Source organism: Cajanus cajan, chromosome 1 (assembly GCF_000230855.2).
Source record: "Cajanus cajan strain Asha chromosome 1, NIPB_CcT2T_4, whole genome shotgun sequence".
NCBI lineage: Eukaryota > Viridiplantae > Streptophyta > Magnoliopsida > Fabales > Fabaceae > Cajanus > Cajanus cajan.
The window spans coordinates 83,500,061-83,524,877 of record NC_138517.1 but is presented as its reverse complement, the minus strand read 5'-3'; the positions used below and the strand labels follow the sequence as shown (position 1 = coordinate 83,524,877).

General features: G+C 34.3%; 3 protein-coding genes across 3 annotated transcripts; 2 read left to right on the top strand and 1 right to left on the bottom strand.

The window, feature by feature from the left end:
* The first annotated feature begins 5,989 nt into the window (after positions 1-5,989).
* On the top strand, positions 5,990-13,239 carry LOC109794433 (Mo25 family protein). The gene is made up of 11 exons (XM_020353886.3): positions 5,990-6,361; positions 7,686-7,850; positions 7,935-8,053; positions 10,195-10,269; positions 10,391-10,484; positions 10,595-10,654; positions 10,870-10,935; positions 11,035-11,133; positions 12,194-12,238; positions 12,754-12,856; positions 12,966-13,239. Exons 1-11 carry the CDS (start codon positions 6,239-6,241, stop codon positions 13,034-13,036), a joined length of 1,020 nt encoding a protein of 339 aa, XP_020209475.1. The 5' UTR covers positions 5,990-6,238; the 3' UTR covers positions 13,037-13,239.
* A 2,107-nt stretch (positions 13,240-15,346) lies between these two features.
* Positions 15,347-15,862, bottom strand: LOC145955909 (uncharacterized). Its single transcript, XM_083071350.1, has one exon. It carries the CDS (start codon positions 15,860-15,862, stop codon positions 15,347-15,349), a length of 516 nt encoding a protein of 171 aa, XP_082927476.1.
* Positions 15,863-16,718: 856 nt separating this feature from the next.
* Positions 16,719-18,078, top strand: LOC145955908 (serine/threonine-protein phosphatase 7 long form homolog). Its single transcript, XM_083071346.1, has 5 exons — positions 16,719-17,160; positions 17,215-17,395; positions 17,481-17,571; positions 17,651-17,932; positions 18,025-18,078. Exons 1-5 carry the CDS (start codon positions 16,719-16,721, stop codon positions 18,076-18,078), a joined length of 1,050 nt encoding a protein of 349 aa, XP_082927472.1.
* The last annotated feature ends 6,739 nt before the right edge of the window (positions 18,079-24,817 follow it).

Here is a 24,817-nt window from a genome sequence, read left to right as displayed (position 1 = left end):
AGGAGCGCTGCAGGAGGGATTCTCAGGCTTCGGAAGCCTCCCACGGTGGATCATTCCTTCGGTTCTTCCTTTCCTCTTCCATCTCTATTTTAGTTTTCCCCTCTTTGTTTTGAGAGGTTCTATCCATTGTATTGGGGTTTTGATGTAACCAACAGACTCTATTGTAATCCCTTTGTGTTTAATGATATATATGTTTTGTTTCATTCCTTGTTGTGTATGATTCTATGCTTAATGCTTGCTTTGACTTGATCACCCTTTGCATGATTTAAGGTTTCATTGAGTATTGGGAAATATCCTTGAAACTAGTTATGAACATATGCCTAGTGGGAATTGTACCTAGGGATAGGGCTTGACCCATTAGTAGTCTTAAAACCCTAACCGGTAATGCGGGTGGAGGTATTGAGTACTCAAGGGATTGATATTCAATATTTTGCACCTAGGCTCTTTCTCTAAGGAATTAGGTCTGAGTAAATTTATGGTTGACTGAACAATGGTTGTAACAAGAGACATAGGATTCACTAGTGTTTGTTTGGTGAAATCAAACCCCCACAACTTCAAGTGTCCATTTTACCATTTCTCACCCCATTTCATTTCTAATTCATTCATTTGTGTTTTAACAATTCCAGTAGTTTTGTTCTTAAATTTATATTCATATTTATTGGGATTGTTCTCAAGTCACAAGTAGCCAATGAATGCTTAGTTTACCTTCTAATCCCTGTGGATACGATATTTTTACTACTTGTACGGCCGGTACACTTGCCGTGTTTGAGTCCGTTGAGGGAAGTAACCTAATCTATAATTATAATAAAAAGTACTTCAACGGAAATCTCAACAAGTTTTTGGCGCCGTTGCCGGGGATTAGAATGGCAAATTGAGTATTTATAGCTATTTGTGATTTGTTTGTTTATATGTAAATATGTTTTGTGTTATATGTTGTTTGTGTTATGTATTGTTTGTGTTATTTGTTAAGTGTGTGAATCATGTTTGAAATGAGTAAATATAGGTTATACTTTGTTTGGAGTGTGAGAAATGAGGTAATTCTGGTTCTGGTTGGTTACAAGGCTTCTTTCAAAGCAAATTTAGGCAAAATGTGACCATTTCAGAGTACCACGCCCGGCGCGAGTTTGTGCTGCGCCCGGCTCGGTATCAGAATTTGAACCTCGTTGGCCTTTTACTGATATTGCGCCCGGCGCGAGTTTGTGCTGCGCCCGGCGCGAGCACTCTCCTGAACCTATATTTCTCTGTTTTCAAGCATGTTTCTTTGTGGTTAATTTTGGTCTAAGGTTGTTCTTCATTTTTGATATAATTGTATGGTCATCATTGTATACAATGCTCACCATGTTCTTCATGATTATACTCTTTCACAACTTCTGGTTACTAGGACTTGCAGGCATATACTGGTTGGCCTGGGGACCAGGCTTCTAAATGTGGGAAGTGGAGCTGCTGATGCAGATGCGGTTGAGCACTTACTGAGGAAGATGACCAAATTTGATGGAAATAGATGAAGCTCACCTTAGTTCACCTCTGTTTGCAATTTATTCTTCTGTTGTTATTTTCAGTATTTTAATTGTTTTTGGATTACTCTGGTTGGTACATCTTTTTGAATATCCTGCTAGAGCATGGTTTTTAATCTTGTTGAATACTTGTTTTGTATGTGATCAATTTTGGATTGAGGTTTGCTTAATGTTGATGGTGTGTGTACTTTAGACATTTTCAAGTCATATTAGAGCTTTAGTTCATGATTAGTTGCATACGGGTTTCAATGTTGATCATAGACTGAGTTGAGTGTGATAATCTGTGGATGCCAACCGAGTGAGGTCTGAGCCTAAATACTGATGAGAGAAACTACACTTATGTTGCATGATAGACTTTGCTTGAGTTTCCCGGGTGGTTTGCTAGTGTAGTGCAATTACATGATCAAGGCATTTCTATATTTTGATAACCATCTAAGTCAAAAAGCCATATTTATTTTTCTTTTGACCCATATCTTCCTAAGCTTAAACACTCAACCTTCCACTTATCCCAACTTTGAAAAATTAACCATAAACCTTTGTTTTGGTTAAGAGAGTATATTGATGACATCAAATAAGTTTGGGGGAGTTGAAGAATGAAGAAATTTTAGAAAGAAGAAGTATGTGGTCAGAAAAAAAAAAAAAAAAAAAAAAAAATGAAATAAGATGCAAAAGTGTACAGATGCATCATATAAAGGCTAATGGCTGGAATTGGTTGAGGGCATGTGCTAAAATGATACATTGGGGTATGGAGAAAGAAATTATTGAAGAAATTTCAAGTACTCTCTTAAGCTATAGCACCCTTATTCCTTGAAAAACCATGAAACCGCTATGCTTGACCCTAATTACCTTAAATTGCCCTAATAAAGCCCTTGTGATAAGTGCCTGCATGTGTATTACCATTGGTTTCATTTGGAAACGAAGAGCAAAGTTGAATCCTGTGGCGTGAGTAGTAGATATGAGAGAAACACTCACCCCTATACACTAGTGTGCATATGAGAGAAACACTTTCCTAGTGAGGATGCATTCATAGATAGTCATTAGCTTTTCTCAGTTCTTTGATCTCTTTTGAAACTTTTGTTTGCACATTGTCATGTTCCATTGCAATAGTTGTGGCTGAAAATTCGTTTAAGGTTCATGCTTGTGAAATGAAATTGTAAGTGAACCAAGAATAAGGAATTTGACACACATGCATTGCTTGTTATCTGCTTGATTAATTACCTTTTGCTTGAGGACAAGCAAGGTTCTAAGTTTGGGGGAGTTGTTAAGTCTCAATTTTACCTCTTTTTGGATGAGACTTATACAAGATTTAATGATCAAATTCTTCCATTCTTTGTATCATTGCATATAATTGTTCTCATTTTGGTTTCTTTTGTATATGCAGGTATTCAAGTAGAGAATTGAGGATAACAAGGCTAAAGGAGTGGAAATCAAAAGAATTAAGGAGCAGAGCAGGCAACCGCGCCAGGCGCCGTGTTAATCGCGCCGGGCGGGCATAAAATAGAGTACTCTCAGCCTTTGGAAACCTCGCGCCGGGCGCAATTTAGAATTGCGCCGGGCGCAATTCAAGGCCGAGAGCACATTGAGCATCAGGGGAAGCCCGCGCCGGGCGCGAAGTGTAACGCGCCGGGCGCAATAACCCTAATTTGTCTCCTCAGGCTGCATAAAAGGAAAATTTCGAGGGTTTTCTCCCTCATTCGCCCAGGGGCGCCTCCAGGAGCGCTGCAGGAGGGATTCTCAGGCTTCGGAAGCCTCCCACGGTGGATCATTCCTTCGGTTCTTCCTTTCCTCTTCCATCTCTATTTTAGTTTTCCCCTCTTTGTTTTGAGAGGTTCTATCCATTGTATTGGGGTTTTGATGTAACCAACAGACTCTATTGTAATCCCTTTGTGTTTAATGATATATATGTTTTGTTTCATTCCTTGTTGTGTATGATTCTATGCTTAATGCTTGCTTTGGCTTGATCACCCTTTGCATGATTTAAGGTTTCATTGAGTATTGGGAAATATCCTTGAAACTAGTTATGAACATATGCCTAGTGGGAATTGTACCTAGGGATAGGGCTTGACCCATTAGTAGTCTTAAAACCCTAACCGGTAATGCGGGTGGAGGTATTGAGTACTCAAGGGATTGATATTCAATATTTTGCACCTAGGCTCTTTCTCTAAGGAATTAGGTCTGAGTAAATTTATGGTTGACTGAACAATGGTTGTAACAAGAGACATAGGATTCACTAGTGTTTGTTTGGTGAAATCAAACCCCCACAACTTCAAGTGTCCATTTTACCATTTCTCACCCCATTTCATTTCTAATTCATTCATTTGTGTTTTAACAATTCCAGTAGTTTTGTTCTTAAATTCATATTCATATTTATTGGGATTGTTCTCAAGTCACAAGTAGCCAATGAATGCTTAGTTTACCTTCTAATCCCTGTGGATACGATATTTTTACTACTTGTACGGCCGGTACACTTGCCGTGTTTGAGTCCGTTGAGGGAAGTAACCTAATCTATAATTATAATAAAAAGTACTTCAACGGAAATCTCAACATTAGACAATATTTAATATACAAGAGTAAATATTCAAAAATATTTATTTATTATAATTTTTAATTATAACATATTTATATATTAAAAAAATTATTTATTATAAATTATAACTATATAAAATAAGGATTCCCCTTTGTTATTATTAATAATTAAACCAAAGAAGGGGAGAATAAATATTAATTTTTTGAATGGTGATTTGAATTATAATTGTTTATATTTTTCACTTGTTTTTCTATAAATCTTCTTAACTACTACTATTATTACAAAATACAGTAATATTAAATATTTTTATATTTTTATGATGTGTATATTGGCTTAAATATATTTTTATTCTCTTAAATTTAAGATAACTTTATTTTTAATTTCTTAAATTTAAAATTATTTTTTTAATTTTTAAATTTTTAAAAATATTATTTTAATCTCCATGTCAACAATAACAAATTTTTAAGTGATACATTGAGATATTTATATAATATTAACTAGATTTAATATGATAACTGATATAATTATTAATATGTATATTTTGTATGACAATGTTTAACAAAATTTGTAACAAAATTTAAAAATACAAATATTTTTTTTTTAAATTATAACAATTAAAAGATTAATTTTAAATTTGAGAGATTAAAAATAAATTTATGTTAAATTTAAGTAACTAAAAATATATTTAAAATTTGTAATTTAATTAAAGATGCATAAAAATTACTCTTTTAAATTATTAACTTTTCATGACAACTTCTTTTTGCCGTTATGAGTATTTTTAGTTCATTAAATGAGAAATTAATCTTATTGTTTTTTATATATAGTAAAAATTGAACATAAGATTTTTTTTATATAAATAAATTGTTACTACAAGCGTGTTGCTACCACGTAGTACCTAACTACACGAAGTGCAGGAAGAATGAAAATGAAGGTGCAACAAGAATCAAAATGGAATTTACTTTGCCCAATTCGCATTCTTATTTGGTCACATGCCAAGCAAACAATAACGTTGTTTAACGTCTAACACTTTTTTTCCCTCCAAAAAAAACGTCTCATGTTTTTACTTCTACAACTTTTCATTTGATTTCACAATTCACATTCCATAGCTTTATTTAAGAAATTAACTATTAAATCTAATGTATAATCACAATTACTTTATAAAAAAAAGGGTTATGGATTCTTAATAGAGCGCCAAAGGCTTAATTTTGGACTCCACATGGATATATATTTTTTTACATGAATATATATACATAGTATTTTAAAGTTTACAATAAAAAATTAATATGTACTTGAGAAATATAATTTTTATTGGTCAAATATTATTTAAATATAGAAAAAATCAGATAAAAAATAAATAAAATGAATATTATGTTGTTTTCACACGGATATATCACACAAGAAAATATGAATTTTATCATAAAATGAATTTTATTACAGGAAGACAAGTCCTTTCAAATTTTAAAATCTTGTCGATCAAAATAAAAAAATAAAAGAATATTTTTATTTAATTTTATACTCTCATTATATTTTTATTAAATTATTTAAATCATTTATCTCCATTTCCTATGTTATTACTATTTTTTTTATATGTCATGCATTTTTACTAAAAATTTATGTTTGAGCGGATAAGATTATTGTAAATTATCTTTAAATATTTAATGTGGCTGAATAAAGTTGAATTTAAAAGCACTACTTATACAAAAATAATAATATTAAATGAGGACAGTATTTCGTTTAATTAATGAAATATTTAATATAGCTGAATAAACTTAAATTCAAAAGTATTTCGTTTAATTAATGATATGAATTTAAATTCTAACTACCTTAAATATTTATAGAGTATTTGATGTCAATAATAATTGTATTTTTTCTGGAAGAAAATGATTACCTAAAAAATATCAATGAATATTCTTAATAAAAAGATAATCTTATTAAGGTTTATATAATTTAGGCTTGGGTTGGGTGTAAGAAATACGAAAAGGAAATAACGCTGGAACTACGATTCTATCTCAGGGATGATCGGATTCATGATTGTTGGTGATGATGACGACTCATAAATCAAAATCATGATGAGTAGTTGAAATCGAAAAGAGAAAGTTCAACAGAAGAGGAAGAAGAAGAAACGCTGCATCAGCAGCAACATTTCCTTTTCCTTCCCAACACCAACAAATAGAGAGGGAAGCGATCATAAATCGCCATGTCGTTCTCGTTTTTCAAGGCTTTGAGGCCCAAAACGCCGCAAGAGGTGGCCAAGTCCATCAAGGAGAGCCTCATGGCCCTCGATACCAAAACCGTTGTCGAAGTTAAAGCCCTCGAGAAGGTAAGCTTTTTTTTTTCACCCACATAATTACCCCTTTTCCCACGTCAGATTGCGTAATTGTAACCCCTTTTGATCCATTTTTTCAATGCTCTATCTGGGTATTCCTTCTCTCAGTTAAATTTCCGCTCTTTAATCGTCGTTATGCCTTAAAATTCTTGTAACGGCTCCTGCAAATTGTTACATGAAAACTAGTCATTTGTGTATGCGACTTGTTTTTACATAAGTAGTTTTGTTGGAGAGACAATTATGGCGGAATTGTACTTTACATAAGAATTCCAACTTGCAAGTGATCAAATTTTTTGAGTATGTTACGAGTTTCCCGAATGGGGCAGGGTATGTTGATTTTAACTCATGAAAGCTTCCTGTTCAGCACCAATCCTTGAAGGAGGAATATCCAAAGGGAAATTTTCAGGTTCGCATGAGCCGAACTTTGTTGGTGTACCTGTAGGGATTCCGACAGGAGTGTAGAGTTAGAGATAAAGTGTACCCGAGGCCTGTATGGCCTATTTACTCATTGAATCATTCTCCTATAGGCAATGGTAGTGTTTATTGCACAATGAGGTGGGAAATGCCTCCAGGGTTAAATCATATGCCTCTGATGAACTATGAGGTTTTTCTCAATGCTTCACGATTAAATTGGGTTTGGTGTATCATCAAGGTTCAGGAGGTTCTCGATGTTGGAATTTTTGGGCAAGCTATCTAGTCTGACAATATTGGACCAGTGCATTGGCTTGATTCATGATCATAGGCCCAAATCTTCAAAAGAGGGACCAGAACACTTCCTAATGGAAATCGGCTCAATTCTTACTTCGGTGTTGTTGATACACAATTCTAGTTGCATATAAGGTCCTTTTTGTGTACAAATGGGTTATGGTGTCTGTTAAAAAAACTCAATTTTGTTGAACTAAAATAATTGAAACTGTTTAGAGAGTAAAGGGAGCTTCAGAGTATGAAGCTTGCAACTTCATGTATCTATAGCTGCATTTTGTTGGGGTCATCTCTGGTAATGGTACATATAATGGTTGCAGAATAGTAACTTGCAGATTCTACACTGTCATATAGCATCAACAAAATACACAAGTTAATCTTAAAAATGAAAACAGTGTTTCTTAGGTTAATCATCTAAGATGATTATGTCAGAGTTCCACTCTTGCTGTTTCTTTTATCTTAGGCATGCTTTGTATTGTTATATTGTGTTGTAGATAGTTACTCTGAGGAGAACAAAATGAAGAAAGAATTTGTTCCTGAGATTTAAGTCTTTCTTTTAGTTCCAGTTACATGTTAGTGGTTACTGGTTATTGATGTGTATTGTGCTTTATTGTAGGCTTTAGAGGAAGTTGAAAAGAATTTTGTAACAATGAGAACCATGCTTTCTGGAGATGGAGAGACAGAACCAAATTTGGATCAGGTTTCACAGTTAGTGGAGGAAATCTGTAAGGAGGATGTTCTTACTCTTGTAATTCACAAGCTGCCTATACTAGGATGGGAAGTAAGATTCTGATTGATACCAAGCTTTATCACGTGCAATTTACTTAACTGGTTGCTCATAACTGGTGTGTGAATTTTGATACAGGCAAGAAAGGATTTAGTCCACTGTTGGTCAATATTATTGAAACATAAAGTTGACTCCAATTATTGCTGCGTAGAATTCATTGAACAACACATTGAGTTACTAGACTTTCTTGTTGTATGGTAAGCTTTTTACTGCTGCACCTTTTTTCCTGCCAACTTTGAACTCCTTTTTATTCTCTTCCTTGTCGCCCCTTTCAATTGTGGATCTTTTGTATCCGTTATAACTGATATGCTTTTTGAAAAAGTTGGTGGAGAATTACATTTGGAAATTATTTTAGTGTATGTTTGGATATGCATCCATGACTTGCATTCATGTTGAAATTCACATTTTTGACTTGAGCAACTCTGGGTTGCTTCAGCTAAGTTGTTAGTTGGTGAAACTAATATCACAACAATGAAGCTATTCTGTCATGCAGTTTATGCGAAAAATTTGTAACCCCAATTTTTTAAGAGTTAAAAGTAAAATGCCAAGAGTCACGGGAGACTTTTGTGGCTTCTACGTTGAAAGAATGTTGTTAACATATTGACGATCTTTTTCTCATTATTGTTGTCTCCTACCCTCTGTAGTTTTAACTTTTTAAAAGTTTTAATTAGCAATTTACTGCATTAATGTAATTTTAGCATTGATACCTTAATAAATGTATTTCTTCAGTTAAAGCATTTCTGAATGACATTTCCCCTAAATTTTGAGTATAGAACTGATTCTCAATGACATTACATGTGAAATTGATGATGAAAACAAATTTTATTGCTATTGTAAAAGATTGGTTTGGAAATGTATATTGGAATCCCATAATGGCATGATCACTTTCATACGCCCAAGGTTGGTTCTCCATTCCCTTTTAAAAGCATTGTTTGAATGGTTTCAAAATTTTCTTACAAAAATCATGGTGAAAAAAGGGATTTAGGCAAATCTTATAGAACCTACTTGTGATTTTTACATAATTTGTTTTCCCTTCATATAATTTGGCCAAATTATTCTGAGATTATTTTTTGATTTGTGAAATAACATGCTAGGTATTCTGTCCTCTATATTTCCCTTTCATTAAGAAAAAGTTTTGTTTGCAACTTTATAAATTGATTCTTGCAAATTGTGTTATTTTAAAATTAATGATTGTGAAACATTTTTTTTAAGTCAGGTATTTTAACGGAATCTGAAATGCATTTAGTTTCACTGACCATATAAGTAAACAATTGTATAGTTAGGATGAAGGTTAGGGTGGGAGAGTGCTCCATGTCTCCCATTGTGAGAAAGCTATTTTCTACATTTTGATAAAATAATTTTAAATTAATGGTTGAGATTTTCCCACTTTTCCTTTTCTCTTTCTCTCCATCTCTTTCCCAGTTTACCACTACCCTTCTTTTTTTCCTTTTTTCCTTTTTTCCTTGATTGGTCTCCAACCGATGGTGCCATGGCACAAAATTGGTGGTTGCATGGGACTTGGTGGTTCATTTTGGAGGTGTGGTGGAGGTGGTGCGCGGTTGGTCCTACGAGGCTTCTTTTCATCCATGGCTACCTATGGCTTCAATTCTCTATTTCTCCCTCTCTTCCTATTTCTTTTTCTCCTCCTTCTTCATCATGGCCACCGCAAACAGTTGTGAGCTCTCTTACTCTTCCACTGATCGTGCTTCTAACATTCTCTCCATTTCTTTTAATAGGGAGGGGAAGGGACCTGGCCCAGTTTAATTAGCATAACCACAACAAACTGAATCAAAACCCATAAGTTAATTGGATAAGTGCTGCATGAAGGTCTGAAACACTTAGTGTAATGGAAGCATAAGGTTGAAGTTGTGCATGTATGTGGCTTTCTTTGGCTTCTGTGGTTGAGAGAGTGATGAGATAAAAGAAAACCACCCATTATCGCAGTGTTAGGGAGCTTTTGGGCATGATTGGGAGGAGACATGGTGCTTCGCTGGAACAGTGATTGGGGGGGGAGAGAGACAAGCGAGGAGAGGAGGATAAAGGTAAAAGAAAAGGGAAGAGAAATAGATGATGGAGAAGAGGGGTAAAGAATATATAAGAAAGGGGAAAGAAAGTAGGGGTAAGTTGGGAAAGAAAGAAAGAGAAAAAGAAAAAACTATTGATTTAAAATTTATTTTATCTAACAGTAGAAAGTGGCTTTCCCACAATACAAGACATGAAGCACTCTCCCACCCACCCTAGTCTTCGTCTGTATAGTTATATGTGATCAATCTTAAATATTATAAATTTAATTATTTAAACAGTTGCATAAAGCATCTCTATATTTGTTTCCAAGCAGCTATGATAACAAAGATATTGCTTTGAGCTGTGGCATAATGTTGCGGGAGTGCATCAAATTTGAATCACTTGCAAGGTAAATATATTTTGGGTTGTTGTTGTTTGGTCTTCAGATTCATACCAGAAGTCTTCAAATTTCAATCACTTGCAAGTCAATTACACTGTTTTAACTTTGTATCTTACGGAGTGTTTTTCAGATACATACTGGAATCTGCAAGTTTTGTATTGTTCTTTAAATTTGTAGAGTTGCCTAACTTTGACGTTGCATCCGATGCATTTTCTACCTTTAAGGTCAGATCAGAATCCTCCCCACTTCTAATTCCCATTATTTGTCTTACTGTTGATTGTAAAGTACTAAATGATGCCACTTCTTCATACGTCTATTTGGATATGCTTTGCAGGATCTTCTTACTAAACATGGAAATGTGGTCTGTGAATTTTTGACAGCTCATTATGATGAGGTTTGTTTCCTCCTCAACATATTTGTCAGACTTGAACATGTTAAAATAGTAGTTTTGTGCTGCTTGAGAAAAATTTGTGTATGTTGTTGATCTATGACATAGTTAGTGCTCATATCCTCATATTTGAACATGTGCATATTGCAAATTGAATGATTGGGCTGGTTTTATCTCCCTTATTACATTTCAGCTTTTCTAATAGGACTTTCTTATCCCAGTTCTTTGATCTATACGAGAAACTCTTGACATCTCCTAATTATGTCACAAGGAGGCAGTCTTTGAAGGTTTGTTCCAGCAACAATTTTCAATGCTTTTGTTTCCTGTTAATTTTTGTTTTTATATATTTGTGTTGTTTTTAACAATTAAATTTATTTGGATTTTAGCTTCTCTCGGACTTTCTTTTGGAATCTCCTAATTCTCAGATAATGAAGCGGTACATCTTAGAAGTGCGTTACTTGAAAGTCATGATGACATTGTTGAGGGTATAACTTCTTGTAAACCTGTGTAATTGTGTGCTATTCTCTTTTCTACCCATGACTAATGTGCATCCTCACGTGATGCTCAATTTCATGTTTACTTGCTATACTATTTCTGATATATGCAGTATGCACAACTGAACATTTTCCTTATTTCCATGAAGTGTTGTATGGCTTGGTTTTCCTATTAGCTGTAATCTGCACATATAGTGAAGAGTATTTTACCTTACTCCAAGCTCTGTTTCACTGTTTTGTGCATTATATCACTACAACAACAGCCTATTGCATGTAATTTCCTTTTTCGAATTTTCCACAGCATGCTTTATCTTAATTGATTTGTCAAGTACAGAAACACTATTTGAACACGTTCTCTTTCTATATTCTATGGCTTTTAAGACAATTTCGTAGTTGATTAACAATATCTGGTTAGTTTGGTTATATGTAATTATATGTGAAAATTGTGATATACTCCACAACCACTAGAGATCACAAATATCGGTGCTTATGGATGTTCAATAGTAATGAATGTTTGGAAATGGAGCCAATAAAAGTAAAAAGGTTAGGTAATGCAGATAAGAATGTATCCAAGAGAAAGTTGATCTAGCACCTATTTAGAACTTTAGAGAAGGTGCTGAAAAATTGCCAAAGGTGGTTGATTTGTGCGAGAAGAAGATCAATGAAGGCTTCATTGAGAAAAGTGGACTAAATGGAATATAATTCATTTAAGAAGGGTAGATGAAGACTGGGGTTGGGGGTACCATTAAAAATTTAAAAGCAAACCTAGGTCAAACCATAGAGCCAAATGGTGTCCTTTGATCCATATAGCTGACTTCATCCATTAGGATAAGGCATCGTGGTGGTTGTTATTGTACTCTACCTGTTTGGCATATAGAAGTTCAGAGGTTGACCAGGATCAACGCCCTGATGCTATTATTAATCTTTAACGCAATGAGGGGCATATGGACCTATATTATGCTTGTTTTTTCAATTCTCCATAAAAATTCATTGCTTTTGTTTCTATCTTCTGCTAACTCAGCGTTTATTTGTTGTGTTTTGGGTTGAGCAGGATTCAAGCAAAAACATTCAGCTATCAGCTTTCCACATTTTTAAGGTTAATTTTCCTCTTCATCATCTATCCTTTTATGGATATTACATACATACATACATATATATATATATATATATATATATATAAGGATTCAAATCAGATTATGCCTACTAATATATTGCAAATGGGGATTTTCAACCCTCTTGTTGTAAATTTGGCATCCTTTGAGAACTAAAGACTTGTAATGGGAAAAAAAATATGATAGATTTCCTGTTATTAACAGTCCAGCTAGATTTTCTAAGACTAATTTTGAGCACAATCGATTTGCTCCATAATGGGAACCATTTATTCAATATTTGTGGTAGAATAAATCTCCTTTATTTGGTACATGGGAAAGTTCCTTCAGTCTTCAGGCACTTCTTTGAAAATTTAATTGCTGAACATCCTATACTTTTTATGTCATGGGTTTTTATGTTTTTCTATTTTATTTTTCTGAAGAAATATACCCTACAGCATAACATTTTGTTTTGGAGATGATAGTCTATATTTGTTTTATCTTTCCACACATGTTTATCCAGATTTTCGTCGCTAACCCAAATAAGCCTCGAGATGTAAAACTTATTTTGGCGAAAAATCAGGAGAAGCTGCTAGAATTGCTTCATAATCTGTCCCCGGGAAAAGGTTATAATACTTTCAGTAATCGATTGATTTGAAAATGTTGTTCTGCATTTCGATTCAGTTTCTGAATCCTAGTCAAGGGCATTAGCATCAGCTCTTTCACCTTTTTCAGGTTCAGAAGATGAGCAATTTGAGGAGGAAAAAGAGTTTATCATGAAGGAAATTGAAAGACTATCGAACTAAGTTATTTTTACTACTGCAGCTATGTGTGATTTTGTAACTAGTCTTTTTGTGACGTGTATATCCAAAGCTAATATGATACAAGGATTTCATGTTGCTGTTTATAAGCAACTCATGTGTTGAAAGGTCCATGAGTTTTTATGTGGACAAACACCGAAAATGTTTGTAATACAAACTGAATTATAATTATCGAGCTTTGATACTGATATAGTGATTTGGTGAAGATGAAATGAATTATGTGCAACTCATATCTCTCACGTATATATCTATTTATTTTCGACCACATAATACGATGAATGATAAATTCGATACTTTTTTATAGCATTGATAGTTACTTTCTCTGATTTAAATTGCGTGATCGCTACTTTCTTTGGTTTGAAGTGCATGACAAATAAAAAGTCGTTATCAACACTTGAATTATTTTTTAATGATTAAATTTACATTAAGATCTAACAACATTCTAAAATAGTTGTGTGTGGTCGTCCTAAATGTGTGTAACTTAAATATTCCATATTCGTCTTCAATGTATACAATATTCACATGTCAAACTTTTGTATTTAAAGAAATTCAAATCTTAATTTATTATTTTCATTCACTATTTTACCTTTTCTTTGTTTGAAAAAAAAATATTCTACATTTTCTATAATAATAATTTAAAAATTAAAATTTCATTTTTATATTTAGAGTATGTTGGACCTAAATTTTTTTAAGATTATTTTTTCCATAGAAGGAAAAGTAGGGTCAAACACTTTACATAAAAAAGTTTTTAAAGAAAAAGCAATTTATTTTTATAGAATGGTATTAAAAAAAACTTTATAGTAAGTTGATATTTTTTTATTTATAATTGTTAAAATTTACGCAGCTTATTTATTCAATCTCCTCTTCAAATTCTAATTCGACCTAAAAATACATTATTTTTTCTCTCACTTAATTCGCAGTTTGAGTACAACACTAGCAGCCCCATTAAACAATTCTTACATATTATAACTTTTTAAAATTATTTTTATTTGTTGTGAGGTCTCAATTTTATTTTAATGTTACAATGAGGTCACAATTTGTTTTTTTAATTATTTATTTTAAAATTAAAAATGTTAATTATTTTTACATGAAACAAAAATGGTACTGAAATGAGTAAAAAATATTGTTACGTAAGATTTTATTCTTTAAATTTAATTTAAATTTCACATATTAAAAAAATTGAAATTAAGACTTGAAATTGTTAAGTACAACAATATATTTGTTATTGTTTGTTAAATAATTTTAACTATATAACGACATTATGGAATTCTGTTTAAATAAATTATTGTTTAACTTCAAAAAATAATGTTGAACAATAATATTAAAATTTGTAAATATTTTATTTTTTATAATTAATACTTTAATTTAATTAATCTAGTTCTCCTTTATTTTATATTTTTTTCAGACTTACGTTAAAAGTAAAATAAATTATATGTAATTTTACTATAAAAAATTATCAATAAAGTTTATAGTTAACTCTAACTTTATATAAAGTTGTGTTTTGTCTTTAATCTAAACTTTTCTTTATTAAAAAATAATCTAATCAAACACGTTAGAAAATAATTATAATTTTTTTAACAACTTCTAATAAGATTTTTATTTTAGTACAATATTGTAAAAAATGGTCATCTTTTGACTTTTTTTTTTAATATATCAATTTTTTTTTATTTTTCTGAATAACCTCACCCTCATTTTATTTACCAAAATGACCCATTTACTGTTTAAGGTGAGAAATCGGTTAAGGGGGAACCGATTTCTCACCTTCAGTTTCTCAAAGTTAGAAAACATTGCAGTGAGAAATCGGTTGTACGTTAACCGATTTTTCAACTGCATATTTTGTTTTTTTTTTTGTTTTTTGTTTTTTTTTATATTGTGTTTTTTTTGTTTTTCGTTTTTGTTTGTTTATTTTTTTTGGTTTTTGTTTTTTTTTTGGTTTTTGTTTTTTGATTTTTGTTTGTTTATTTTATTTTTGTTTTATTTTTGTTTTTGGTTTTTATATTTTGCTATTTATTTTCGTTTTTGTTTTTTGTTTGTTTGTTTTTTTTTATTTTGTTTATTTAGATTTCTAATTTTTTATTTTGGTATATTAATTTTAAATATTCAGTTTTTTTTTTAATTTTTTGAGTATTTTCAAATAAAATAATTTAGTTAAGTTTGTAGAATAAAAATAAATAATGAAATAATTAATTAAATAAATAATGAAATAAATATTAATTAAAAATTTTAACAATAGATAAAATATTTATATAAAATACTAGAAAACAAAATACAATATTTGGAAGGTTTGATGACATTTTAAGGTTGATGACTTGAACTTCCTTGACGGTAAGGACATTTTTTCTTTGAGTGACCTACATTTCTACAGAGAGAACATCTTTTTGGTTGTCCTGGTTCAACCATATCCATTTCAGTGCGTATTCTGGATGACTTTGGACGACCTTTTTTATTTCTAATCTTTTCCGGATTTGGTATGATTTGAGGTTCTTCACAATCCGGCCAATAAGATTCATTAGGCAGTTCACCAAATAATTCGTTATACACATTTGAAACATATTGTAATGTGTATACCGGATCTATGTAAGATTTATAATCGTGGTGAACATGCTTACATGCAGCAACAACATGGGAGCATGGCATGTGTAGCTTTTGGAATTTTCCATAGTCACACCAGTTGTCATGTAGTCTAACCGTGAAAGTTCCAGTAGGTCGTGTTTCCCTTGGGTTAATGGTCTCTTGCACCAAAAAACGTGTACTGTGACGATCAAATTCGAGGACATGATGAGTATTAGCCTTTGATTCTGCATCTCTCATGGCCCTATTCATTATTTCCGTATAAACTTGGTCAGCCCTAAGTTTAGCATCGACTTCCTTCCCCCTTTGGATGAATAAGGCATTACATCTCTTATAAGTCGACATGATAATTGCAGAAATTGGCAAATTTCTTGTTTTTTTTAAGAATGGAGTTAATTGCCTCAGCCAAGTTAGTAGTCATGTGTCCCCATCGTCGGCCACCGTCCCATGCAAGAGTCCATTGTTCTTTTGGTATGGTGTTGAGCCATTCAATTACACCTTCAGTTTCTGGTTCGCTCCTTAGCGTGTTGTAGTAGTAATTGAATCTTGGCTCAGTCATCCCATAAGCTGTGAAATCAGATTTTGAAAAAATGAACAATTTAGTAATGTTGAAATATGATGAAACAAATTAAAGTAATTAAAGTAAACACACTGCATCAATGACACACTGCATCAATGACACCCTGCACAAAGCAATTACTTTTCTGACGCTCTGGTACAAAACATTCATGACTCTGCACAAAGCAATTACTTTTCTGACGCTCTAGGACAAAGCATTCATGACTCTGCATCAACCATTGATTTTTTCCACTATATATACACTACATACGATCCAAACCTAAACACACAACAAAAGATCATTTCTCTTCAGCTATTGTAGTATTGATTTTCGTTGCTATTGTTCTTCAAGAATGTCTTCTTCATCTTCAACTATGTTGTGGAAACAACACCTCCATAGGTCAAATGAAACTCATCTTATGGTAAGTTATTATACATTGCATAATGTTTACAACTAATATTATCTTTTACTAACATTTCAATTCTACCATTTTCGTAGACAACAAGTGATCAAGTCATTCAATCTTACTATCATTCCATGCCTACACCTGACCCAAGAATTGAGAATTTGTTGGAGGTTGCTGGCTTTGCCGAGGTTGCGAAAATAAGACATTTTAAAATCGATGATTGTTTGATAACGTCTTTGGTGGAGAGGTGGAGACCTGAGACACATACTTTTCACTTCCCAGTTGGTGAGTGCACGGTGACTTTGGAAGATGTGGCACTACAATTGGGTTTAAGGATTGACGGCAAACCAGTAACAGGACCAACTTTGTTTGATTGGGATGAATTATGTTACGAGTTGTTAGGCTTCGTACCTCCAAAAGGGGAAGCTCTAGTTGGCTCAACCATAAAACTCAAATGGTTAAGAGACCATACCATTGCACTACCAGATGAACCCACTCAACAACAATTGCTTCAACATTGTCGAGCATATATCTTAGGGTTGATCGGTGGTGTCATTATGCCAGACAAGTCAGGTAATAGAATTCACTTAATGTATTTACCATTATTGGCTGACTTGGAACGTGCAGGACGATATAGTTGGGGTTCTGCTTGTTTGGCACATTTGTATAGAGAATTGTGTAGGTCAATCTACCCATCCTCAAAGAAAATGGGTGGATGTTCTTTGCTTCTACAGTCTTGGGCTTGGTATAGAATGTCTTCCATCCAACCAAGAGTCCAACGGGATATTACATTTCCACTAGCATCAAGGTATGGAGTAATTTTTATACCACTTTAATACATCGAACAAGTAAAATATTTAACCTAAAATTTTATAATTGTACAAATGTTTTAGGTGGTCAGGAAGAGGGCTAAGATTTTCAGGGACGCCCCATGGAGACTTACTTGGCTATAGATTAAGATATGACAACATGAACTATAACGAGGTAATACAATGTAAACTTCTCTCAAACATAATCTCTTTTACATCGAACAAGTCAAATATTTAACCTTTTTCTTTTACAGTTTCTATGGATGCCATATAGGGAATTTCAGTCCTCACTGCCAGCACGTGCTTATAAGGATTCTAGAATATGGACTGCTTGTACTGCTTTAACTTCATTTGCAGTTGTAGCCTGGCATCAAACTGATAGAGCCCAATTGCAATTTGGCTTATGGCAACCAATCCCCAATGAAGCTCATAATCTTGATAAAATGCACGACATAGACATGAGAGGACATAGCGACACCAACTGGGCTCAACAACATGCAGACTGGATTTCGATTTGGAAAGATAGACGCAAACATGTTATTTTCGGGGAACCACTTCAAGGGCCTCTCCAACACACTCCGGAGTATTTACAATGGTTTTGTTCTAATTCTAAATTATTTCTTTGTAGCCAGTATTCTTGAAGGAAATTGATTCCGTGTCATTGCATTACAAATCAGAGTAATATATACAAGATACAAGCGCCAAGATAGGCTATAAAATAGCTAACTAATGGCTGAAATTATGGTAACAAATATTGACTAGCTAAATAAAGATATATACAAGTAATTAGAGAATATATGCTAAATATATTCTAACACACCCCCTCAGTCGAAGCGGGAGGCTCTCGTATGCTTAAACTGTCCCTGAAATCATTAAATAGAACGCGCGGAAGCCCTTTTGTGAAAATATCAGCAATTTGGTAACGGGACGGCACATGAAGCACACGGACTTCGCCACGAGCCACTTTCTCACGAACGAAGTGAATATCCATCTCAATGTGTTTGGTGCGTTGATGTTGAACAGGATTGCCGGATAAGTATATCGCACTCACATTGTCACAGTAAACTAGAGTAGCCTTTTGAATGGGACAATGCAACTCTAGAAGCAGGTTTCTGATCCAGCAAGAATCAGAAACAACATTAGCCACACCCCTGTATTCCGCCTCGGCACTACTGCGGGAGAGAGTATGCTGCCGTTTGGAAGACCAAGATATCAGATTATCCCCGAGGAAAACACAATACCCAGAAGTGGAACGACGGGTGTCAGGACACCCACCCCAATCAGCATCTGTATAAGAGATTAGTCTATCAATGGTGGATTTGTACAAATGCAAACCATGGGATAAAGTACCCTGAAGGTAGCGTATGATACGCTTGAGAGCACGCATATGCTCATTTGTCGGAGCATGCATATGAAGACAAATCTGCTGCACGACATAAGATATATCAGGCCGAGTGAAAGTAAGATATTGAAGAGTCCCTGCAAGACTGCGATATTTGGTTGGATCATTAAAAAGAGCATCGCCGGTGGCACTAAGCTTGGAGTTAGTGTCAACGGGAGTAGGACATGAACTGCAGTTAGACATGCCGGCACGTTCAATAATTTTTGCAGCATATTGTTTCTGAGATAAAAAAAGACCATGGGCATGACGAGTAACAGTAATACCCAGAAAGAAACTCAGAGGGCCTAAGTCCTTCATAGCAAACTCAGAACCCAAAAGAGTCATAAAATACTTACGAAGACGATCAGATGAAGCCGTAAGTATTATGTCATCCACATACAACAGAATATAAGCAGTGTCAGAACCATTCTTGTAAATAAATAAAGAGTGATCTGACTTACTGTGAGAGAACCCAATGGTAGCAACAAAATCAGCAAATCGTTGATACCAAGCGCGAGGAGCCTGTTTCAAACCATATAAAGATTTCTTTAAGAGGCAAACATGATTTGGATGATCTTTGTCTCGAAAACCCATGGGCTGATGCATATAAATTGTTTCATTAAGATGACCATGTAAAAAGGCATTCTTGACATCCATTTGATGGATAGGCCAAGATTTAGAGACAGCAATACTGAGAACTGCTCTTATGGTAGCAGGTTTAACCACGGGGCTAAACGTCTCATCACAATCAACACCTTGCTCCTGTGTTTTTCCATCTCCTACAAGACGAGCCTTATAACGCTCAAAAGAACCATCAGATTTATATTTATGGCGCAAAATCCACATAGAACGAATAACATTCACATCCGGTGGCCTAGGCACTAATACCCAAGTCTTATTATCAATTAAAGCAGTAAATTCATCTAACATTGCACGATTCCAATTTGGGTCACGGAGTGCACTAACGGGATTTTTTGGAATAGGAGAAATGTCCTTAGTGGTGGTCGCGTGACAATTGGTAGAGTACTTAGGATTTGGCTTATGAATGCCACTCATAGAACGAGTTGTCATGCGGTGGAGCATGGGGTTATTGGGCCTAGGAGAGGAGTGTGGTGCTGACATGGATGTAGGTGATGAGTTTGGGTCAGGGACTGGGCCACGTGAGGTGGGCGAGGCCAAGATAGGAGAAGAAGTTGGAGGGGGCTGCTGCAGCGTCGGTGCTACATGAGGAGTGGGCCGAGACTGAGCAGCATGAGAAGTGGGGGTTGCTGAGCCCGTGTGAGACTGCGGCCCATTGTGAGGAATAGGTGGAGAGTTGGGCCGTTGGGTTGGGTCAGGCTGTGGATTTGGCTGTGGTGCTAAATTCTGAGAAATAACATGCATGATTGATGGATCAATATTATCACTCAGAAAATCATAATTTGTAGGAGTGGTTTTGTGGAATTTTGAAAACGGAAATTCGGTTTCAACAAAACGCACATGACGACAAATTATTATTTTTCCACTAGACATATCATAGCATTTTGAGCCACGATGGTTTGGAGCCGGACCAAGATAGGCACAAGGGGAAGACCGTTCCTGTAATTTGTTTATAGTAGTGGAGGGAAACAATGGAAAACATAAACAACCAAAAACACGCAAATCCGAGTAAGAAGGGTTACTTTGATAAAGGATTTGTGTGGGTGATAAATAATCTAAGACCTTAGAAGGAAGGATATTAAGAAGATATGTCGCCATAGATAGAGCATGATGCCAAAAGGACGGTGGCATAGAAGCATGACCTAGAATGGTCCGAATGATATTATTGATGGATTTTATGTGTCTTTCGGCTTTACCATTTTGGGACGATGTGTGAGGACAAGAAAGACGAAAGACTAAGCCATGATGATCAAAGAACTGCGCAAGAGTGCCATTAATATATTCCGAGCCATTGTCACATTGAAAAGATTTTATATTACGTTCAAATTGAGTTCTGACTAAAGCATGGAAAGATATGAATAATTGTTTTACCTGTGATTTTTTTGCAATAGGAAAAGTCCAAAGAAATTTGCTATAGTCATCAAGAAAAAGAACATAATAACGGTGCCCGGAAGAGCTGGCAATGGGAGAAGTCCAAAGATCACTATGAATAATATCAAACGGTAGAAAAGTGTATGAGAAAGAATCATAAAAAGGAAGTTTAGCATGTTTTCCAAGAGGACAAGATGAGCAAAAAGTCTTACAAGCCTTATTACATTCAATAAATTTAGTACTACGAAGAGAATTGATAATAGTATCGCCAGGATGACCTAAGCGATTATGCCAAATATCATGAGACATAGTAGTAAAAGCTGAATGTTTGGGTGCTGTGGCTTGAGAATTTGAGAAGAGTGGATATAAGTCCCCAACACTGTCACATCTCATTAGTCTGGTCCCCGTCTGTAAATCATTGACCGAAAAACCAAAAGGGTCAAAAGAAATAGAAACCATATTGTCAGTGGTAAATTTACGAACAGAGATCAGATTTTTAATGAGTTTGGGAGCATGTAACACACTTTGAAGAACAAAGGGAGGATGAGGTGGGGGTAAATTAGTGCTACCGTGACCGAGAACCGGAATTAAATGACCACTACCAACAACAATGTTTTGATGTTTAGTGCTTGAATTGAAATAAGACGAGAGAATACCTGCATCCGCCGTCATGTGAGATGTCGCGCCGGTATCCATGTAGTAGTTTCCATCAGGTTGAGAGAAAGATAGAGCATGCATAGCGGCCTCAATATCAGTTGGCGTGTAACTAGCAGTAGATGGAGTCATGACATTGAAGGCTTGAGGTTTAGGCCCAAGCACGCCAGGCCCAGTAGGTGGTCGTTGGGCCGTGTAATTTGGTCGTGGCTGCCAAGAATAGGCAGGGAAAGGACATGGTGGAATGGTCCACCCTCCCCAATTTGGCTGCCACTGTGGCCATTGAGACTGAGCTTGAGGACGTGGCTGCCACTGACTGGACTGACCACTCCTGGCCCCACCTTGCTGACCGGACGTTTTGCCGTTCCCCTTATTTTTGTTGTTGTTGCGCCCTTTGTTGTTACTGTTGTTGCGTTTAGGAGCAGAGGAGGAGTCATTGCTAGTTGCTGCAACCATGGCTGTGCCACCGCGGGTCCCGGATTCACGTGCGACACGTGCTTTGAGGGTGCGCTCTGCCATTTTCAACCGTGATCGACAGCTTTCGAATGAAGGTAGGGGCTCTTGATTTTGGATGAAATCAACCGTACCACTGTAGGCCTCTGGCAAGGAACCTGTGAGACGTAACACGAGCCGCCCATTTGACACCGGGGCATCAACATCCGCAAGCCGGTCTGCAAGAGATTGAAGGTAATTGCAGTAGGTGTCGATGGTATGGTGTTCCTCGAAAACGGCACCGGTGAAGTCTTCTTCGAGGAGGGTTGCTCGCGAAGCCTTATTGTCCTGAAATAAAGCTTCGAGCCGTTTCCATGCTCCCTCGGCTGTGTCATTGCGTCGTAGGATAGCAAGGAGAAGGTCAGAGGAAATGGTGCCATATATCCACTGGAGAATCGCAGCGTCAAGACGTTTCCACATGGCAGGATCGGCTGTTTTTGCAGCAAGGTATGCTGCTCTGGCAGGTTCCTCTGTGGGTGGGACAATATGATCGTAGAGATCGTGAACCCGAGTAAGGTTGGTAAACAAAGCAGCCCATGAGTGATACAGAGCCTGCTCGTTATCTAATGTGACAGGAACAAGAGATTTCACATTGGTGATAGTGAGGGCAGGGTGAAATTTGGCGCTTTCTGCCATGTTTGAGAGTGAGAAGAAGAATGGGGGAAGAAGAAAAAGATGAACGGCTAGGGTTCAAGAGATAGGATTGAAACTGTCTGTGATACCATGAAGGAAATTGATTCCGTGTCATTGCATTACAAATCAGAGTAATATATACAAGATACAAGCGCCAAGATAGGCTATAAAATAGCTAACTAATGGCTGAAATTATGGTAACAAATATTGACTAGCTAAATAAAGATATATACAAGTAATAAGAGAATATATGCTAAATATATTCTAACAATTCTTCATCTCATGCATCCACTTCTAGTACGCAACTCCCAACAACAACTGCAACAACATTCCCAATGGCTGGAGATAATCACCCACCTTATAGTGTGGAACAACATCCTCAGTCTTATCCATCATTTCATACGCACCATGAACAATTCATGTACACACCACCATCAACAACAACCCCAACATAGGACTTCATGAGCAATCTTTTTGGCATCGATGTACACACACCACAAAGTGCATATAATTACATGCAAAGCATGAATTTCCCTTCATTTTCGTCTTATCACTCTGAGGTCGGTGGAAGTGGTTCGTCAAATCCAGTTACCGATACTGTTAATATAGAACATGACGAGGACCAGGTTGAACCACAACAACCACGCATTGGTCGTCGAAACCCAACAAGGAACCGACAACCTCCGAGGTGTGGAACGGGTGGACATAGACATCATTAAAGTTGGATTGTAATTTCCTGGATTGTAATTTTGTTGTTGTTCTTTTTTATTCGATCTCTTATTTTGTTATTGTATTTTATTTTTATTTCAAGTTGTTCATCTCAATTAATGTTGTTTTTATTTAAAGTTGTCATTTATCATAATATTTTCTTTTTAAAATATTCTATTTAAAATTATTTTTATTCAATTTTATTCTTTAAATTTAATTTTAAATACATTTTTATAATTTAAAATTAATAATTATTTCATTAATTATTTTTATTCTAAAAACTTAACTAAACTATTTTATTTAAAAAATACTAAAAATTTTCAAAAATTTATAATTAAAATATGAATATAAGAAAATTAAAAATCTGGAAAGAATAAAAAAAAAAACAAGAAAAATGAACCAAAAACGAAAAAAAAAACGAAAAAAAAAAATACAAAACGAAAAAAAAAACAAAAACAAAAAAAAAAACAAACAAACAAAAACGAAAAAAAAAACACTATAAAAAAAACAAAAACGAAAAAAAAAAACCAAAAACGAAAAAAAAAAAAAAAACAAAATATGCAGTTGAGAAATCGGTTAACGTACAACCGATTTCTCACTGCATTATTTTCTAACTTTGAGAAACTGAAGGTGAGAAATCGGTTCCCCCTTAACCGATTTCTCACCTTAAACAGTAAATGGGTCATTTTGGTAAATAAAATGGGGTGAGGTTATTCAGAAAAAAAAAAATTGATATATTAAAAAAAAAAAGTCTCATCTTTTAACCATTTCAACGTTATCACTTTATTCATCAAATACAAATGGGTCCAGATGATTTGGTTAGTAGACTAATTGTTTTATTCTTTGGATATCAAGTTCCATTCTTATACATAAAAATATAAAATACTTTAGTCATTAAATTATAAAATCTTCAGTTTAACTTTTGACTTTATAAAAGTATTATTTATTCCTCTTTTTATCCTATATTTATTATGGATTAGACCGATTTCATTTTAGAGATAAAGTATAATAATAATTATTAATAAATATTATAATTAATTTTAGATTTGATATTCTTAAAATGAAAAGATCTTATTTTAAGATAAAATATAGTAATAATTATTAAGAAAATTAATGATAAATATTATTATTAATTTTAAATTTTATTATATGTATTTGATTGTGTCGTTAATTTTTTATTCATTAAAAAAATCTTAGAATATATTAGACTAATTCTTCTTAAGTTTCATAAAATTGTATAAATACCATATATTATAGTAGCACATCTTCTAAGTTACTTTAAAACTTTTAATTATTTAAAAAATATTACATTACGAATTGCGACCCCTTAAAAGAGAAATTAAGAAGAAAGTGTTAATATAATTTCATAAAATTTTAATATGTGAGTATAATTTACTCTAAAATTTAAGATAAATAATAACAGTTTAAAAAGTTAGAGATGAAAATATTTTTTATAAAAAATAAATCCACGAACGCAAATCTTTGTGAGACACAGCACCTAAACTAAAAAGGAGTGGTTTGAAATATTGGACGGTAGCATAGC

Excerpts from the sequence above, each read along its gene's own strand:
- LOC109794433 (XM_020353886.3), top strand. The coding sequence starts at position 6,239 with ATGTCGTTCTCGTTTTTCAAGGCTTTGAGGCCCAAAACGCCGCAAGAG. Across the intron at positions 10,655-10,869 it reads TGACAGCTCATTATGATGAG|TTCTTTGATCTATACGAGAA; the intron begins GTTTGTTTCCTC and ends TTCTTATCCCAG. Across the intron at positions 12,239-12,753 it reads CAGCTTTCCACATTTTTAAG|ATTTTCGTCGCTAACCCAAA; the intron begins GTTAATTTTCCT and ends ATGTTTATCCAG.
- LOC145955909 (XM_083071350.1), bottom strand. The coding sequence starts at position 15,862 with ATGAGAGATGCAGAATCAAAGGCTAATACTCATCATGTCCTCGAATTT.
- LOC145955908 (XM_083071346.1), top strand. The coding sequence starts at position 16,719 with ATGCCTACACCTGACCCAAGAATTGAGAATTTGTTGGAGGTTGCTGGC. Across the intron at positions 17,396-17,480 it reads ACATTTCCACTAGCATCAAG|GTGGTCAGGAAGAGGGCTAA; the intron begins GTATGGAGTAAT and ends CAAATGTTTTAG. Across the intron at positions 17,572-17,650 it reads ACAACATGAACTATAACGAG|TTTCTATGGATGCCATATAG; the intron begins GTAATACAATGT and ends TTTCTTTTACAG.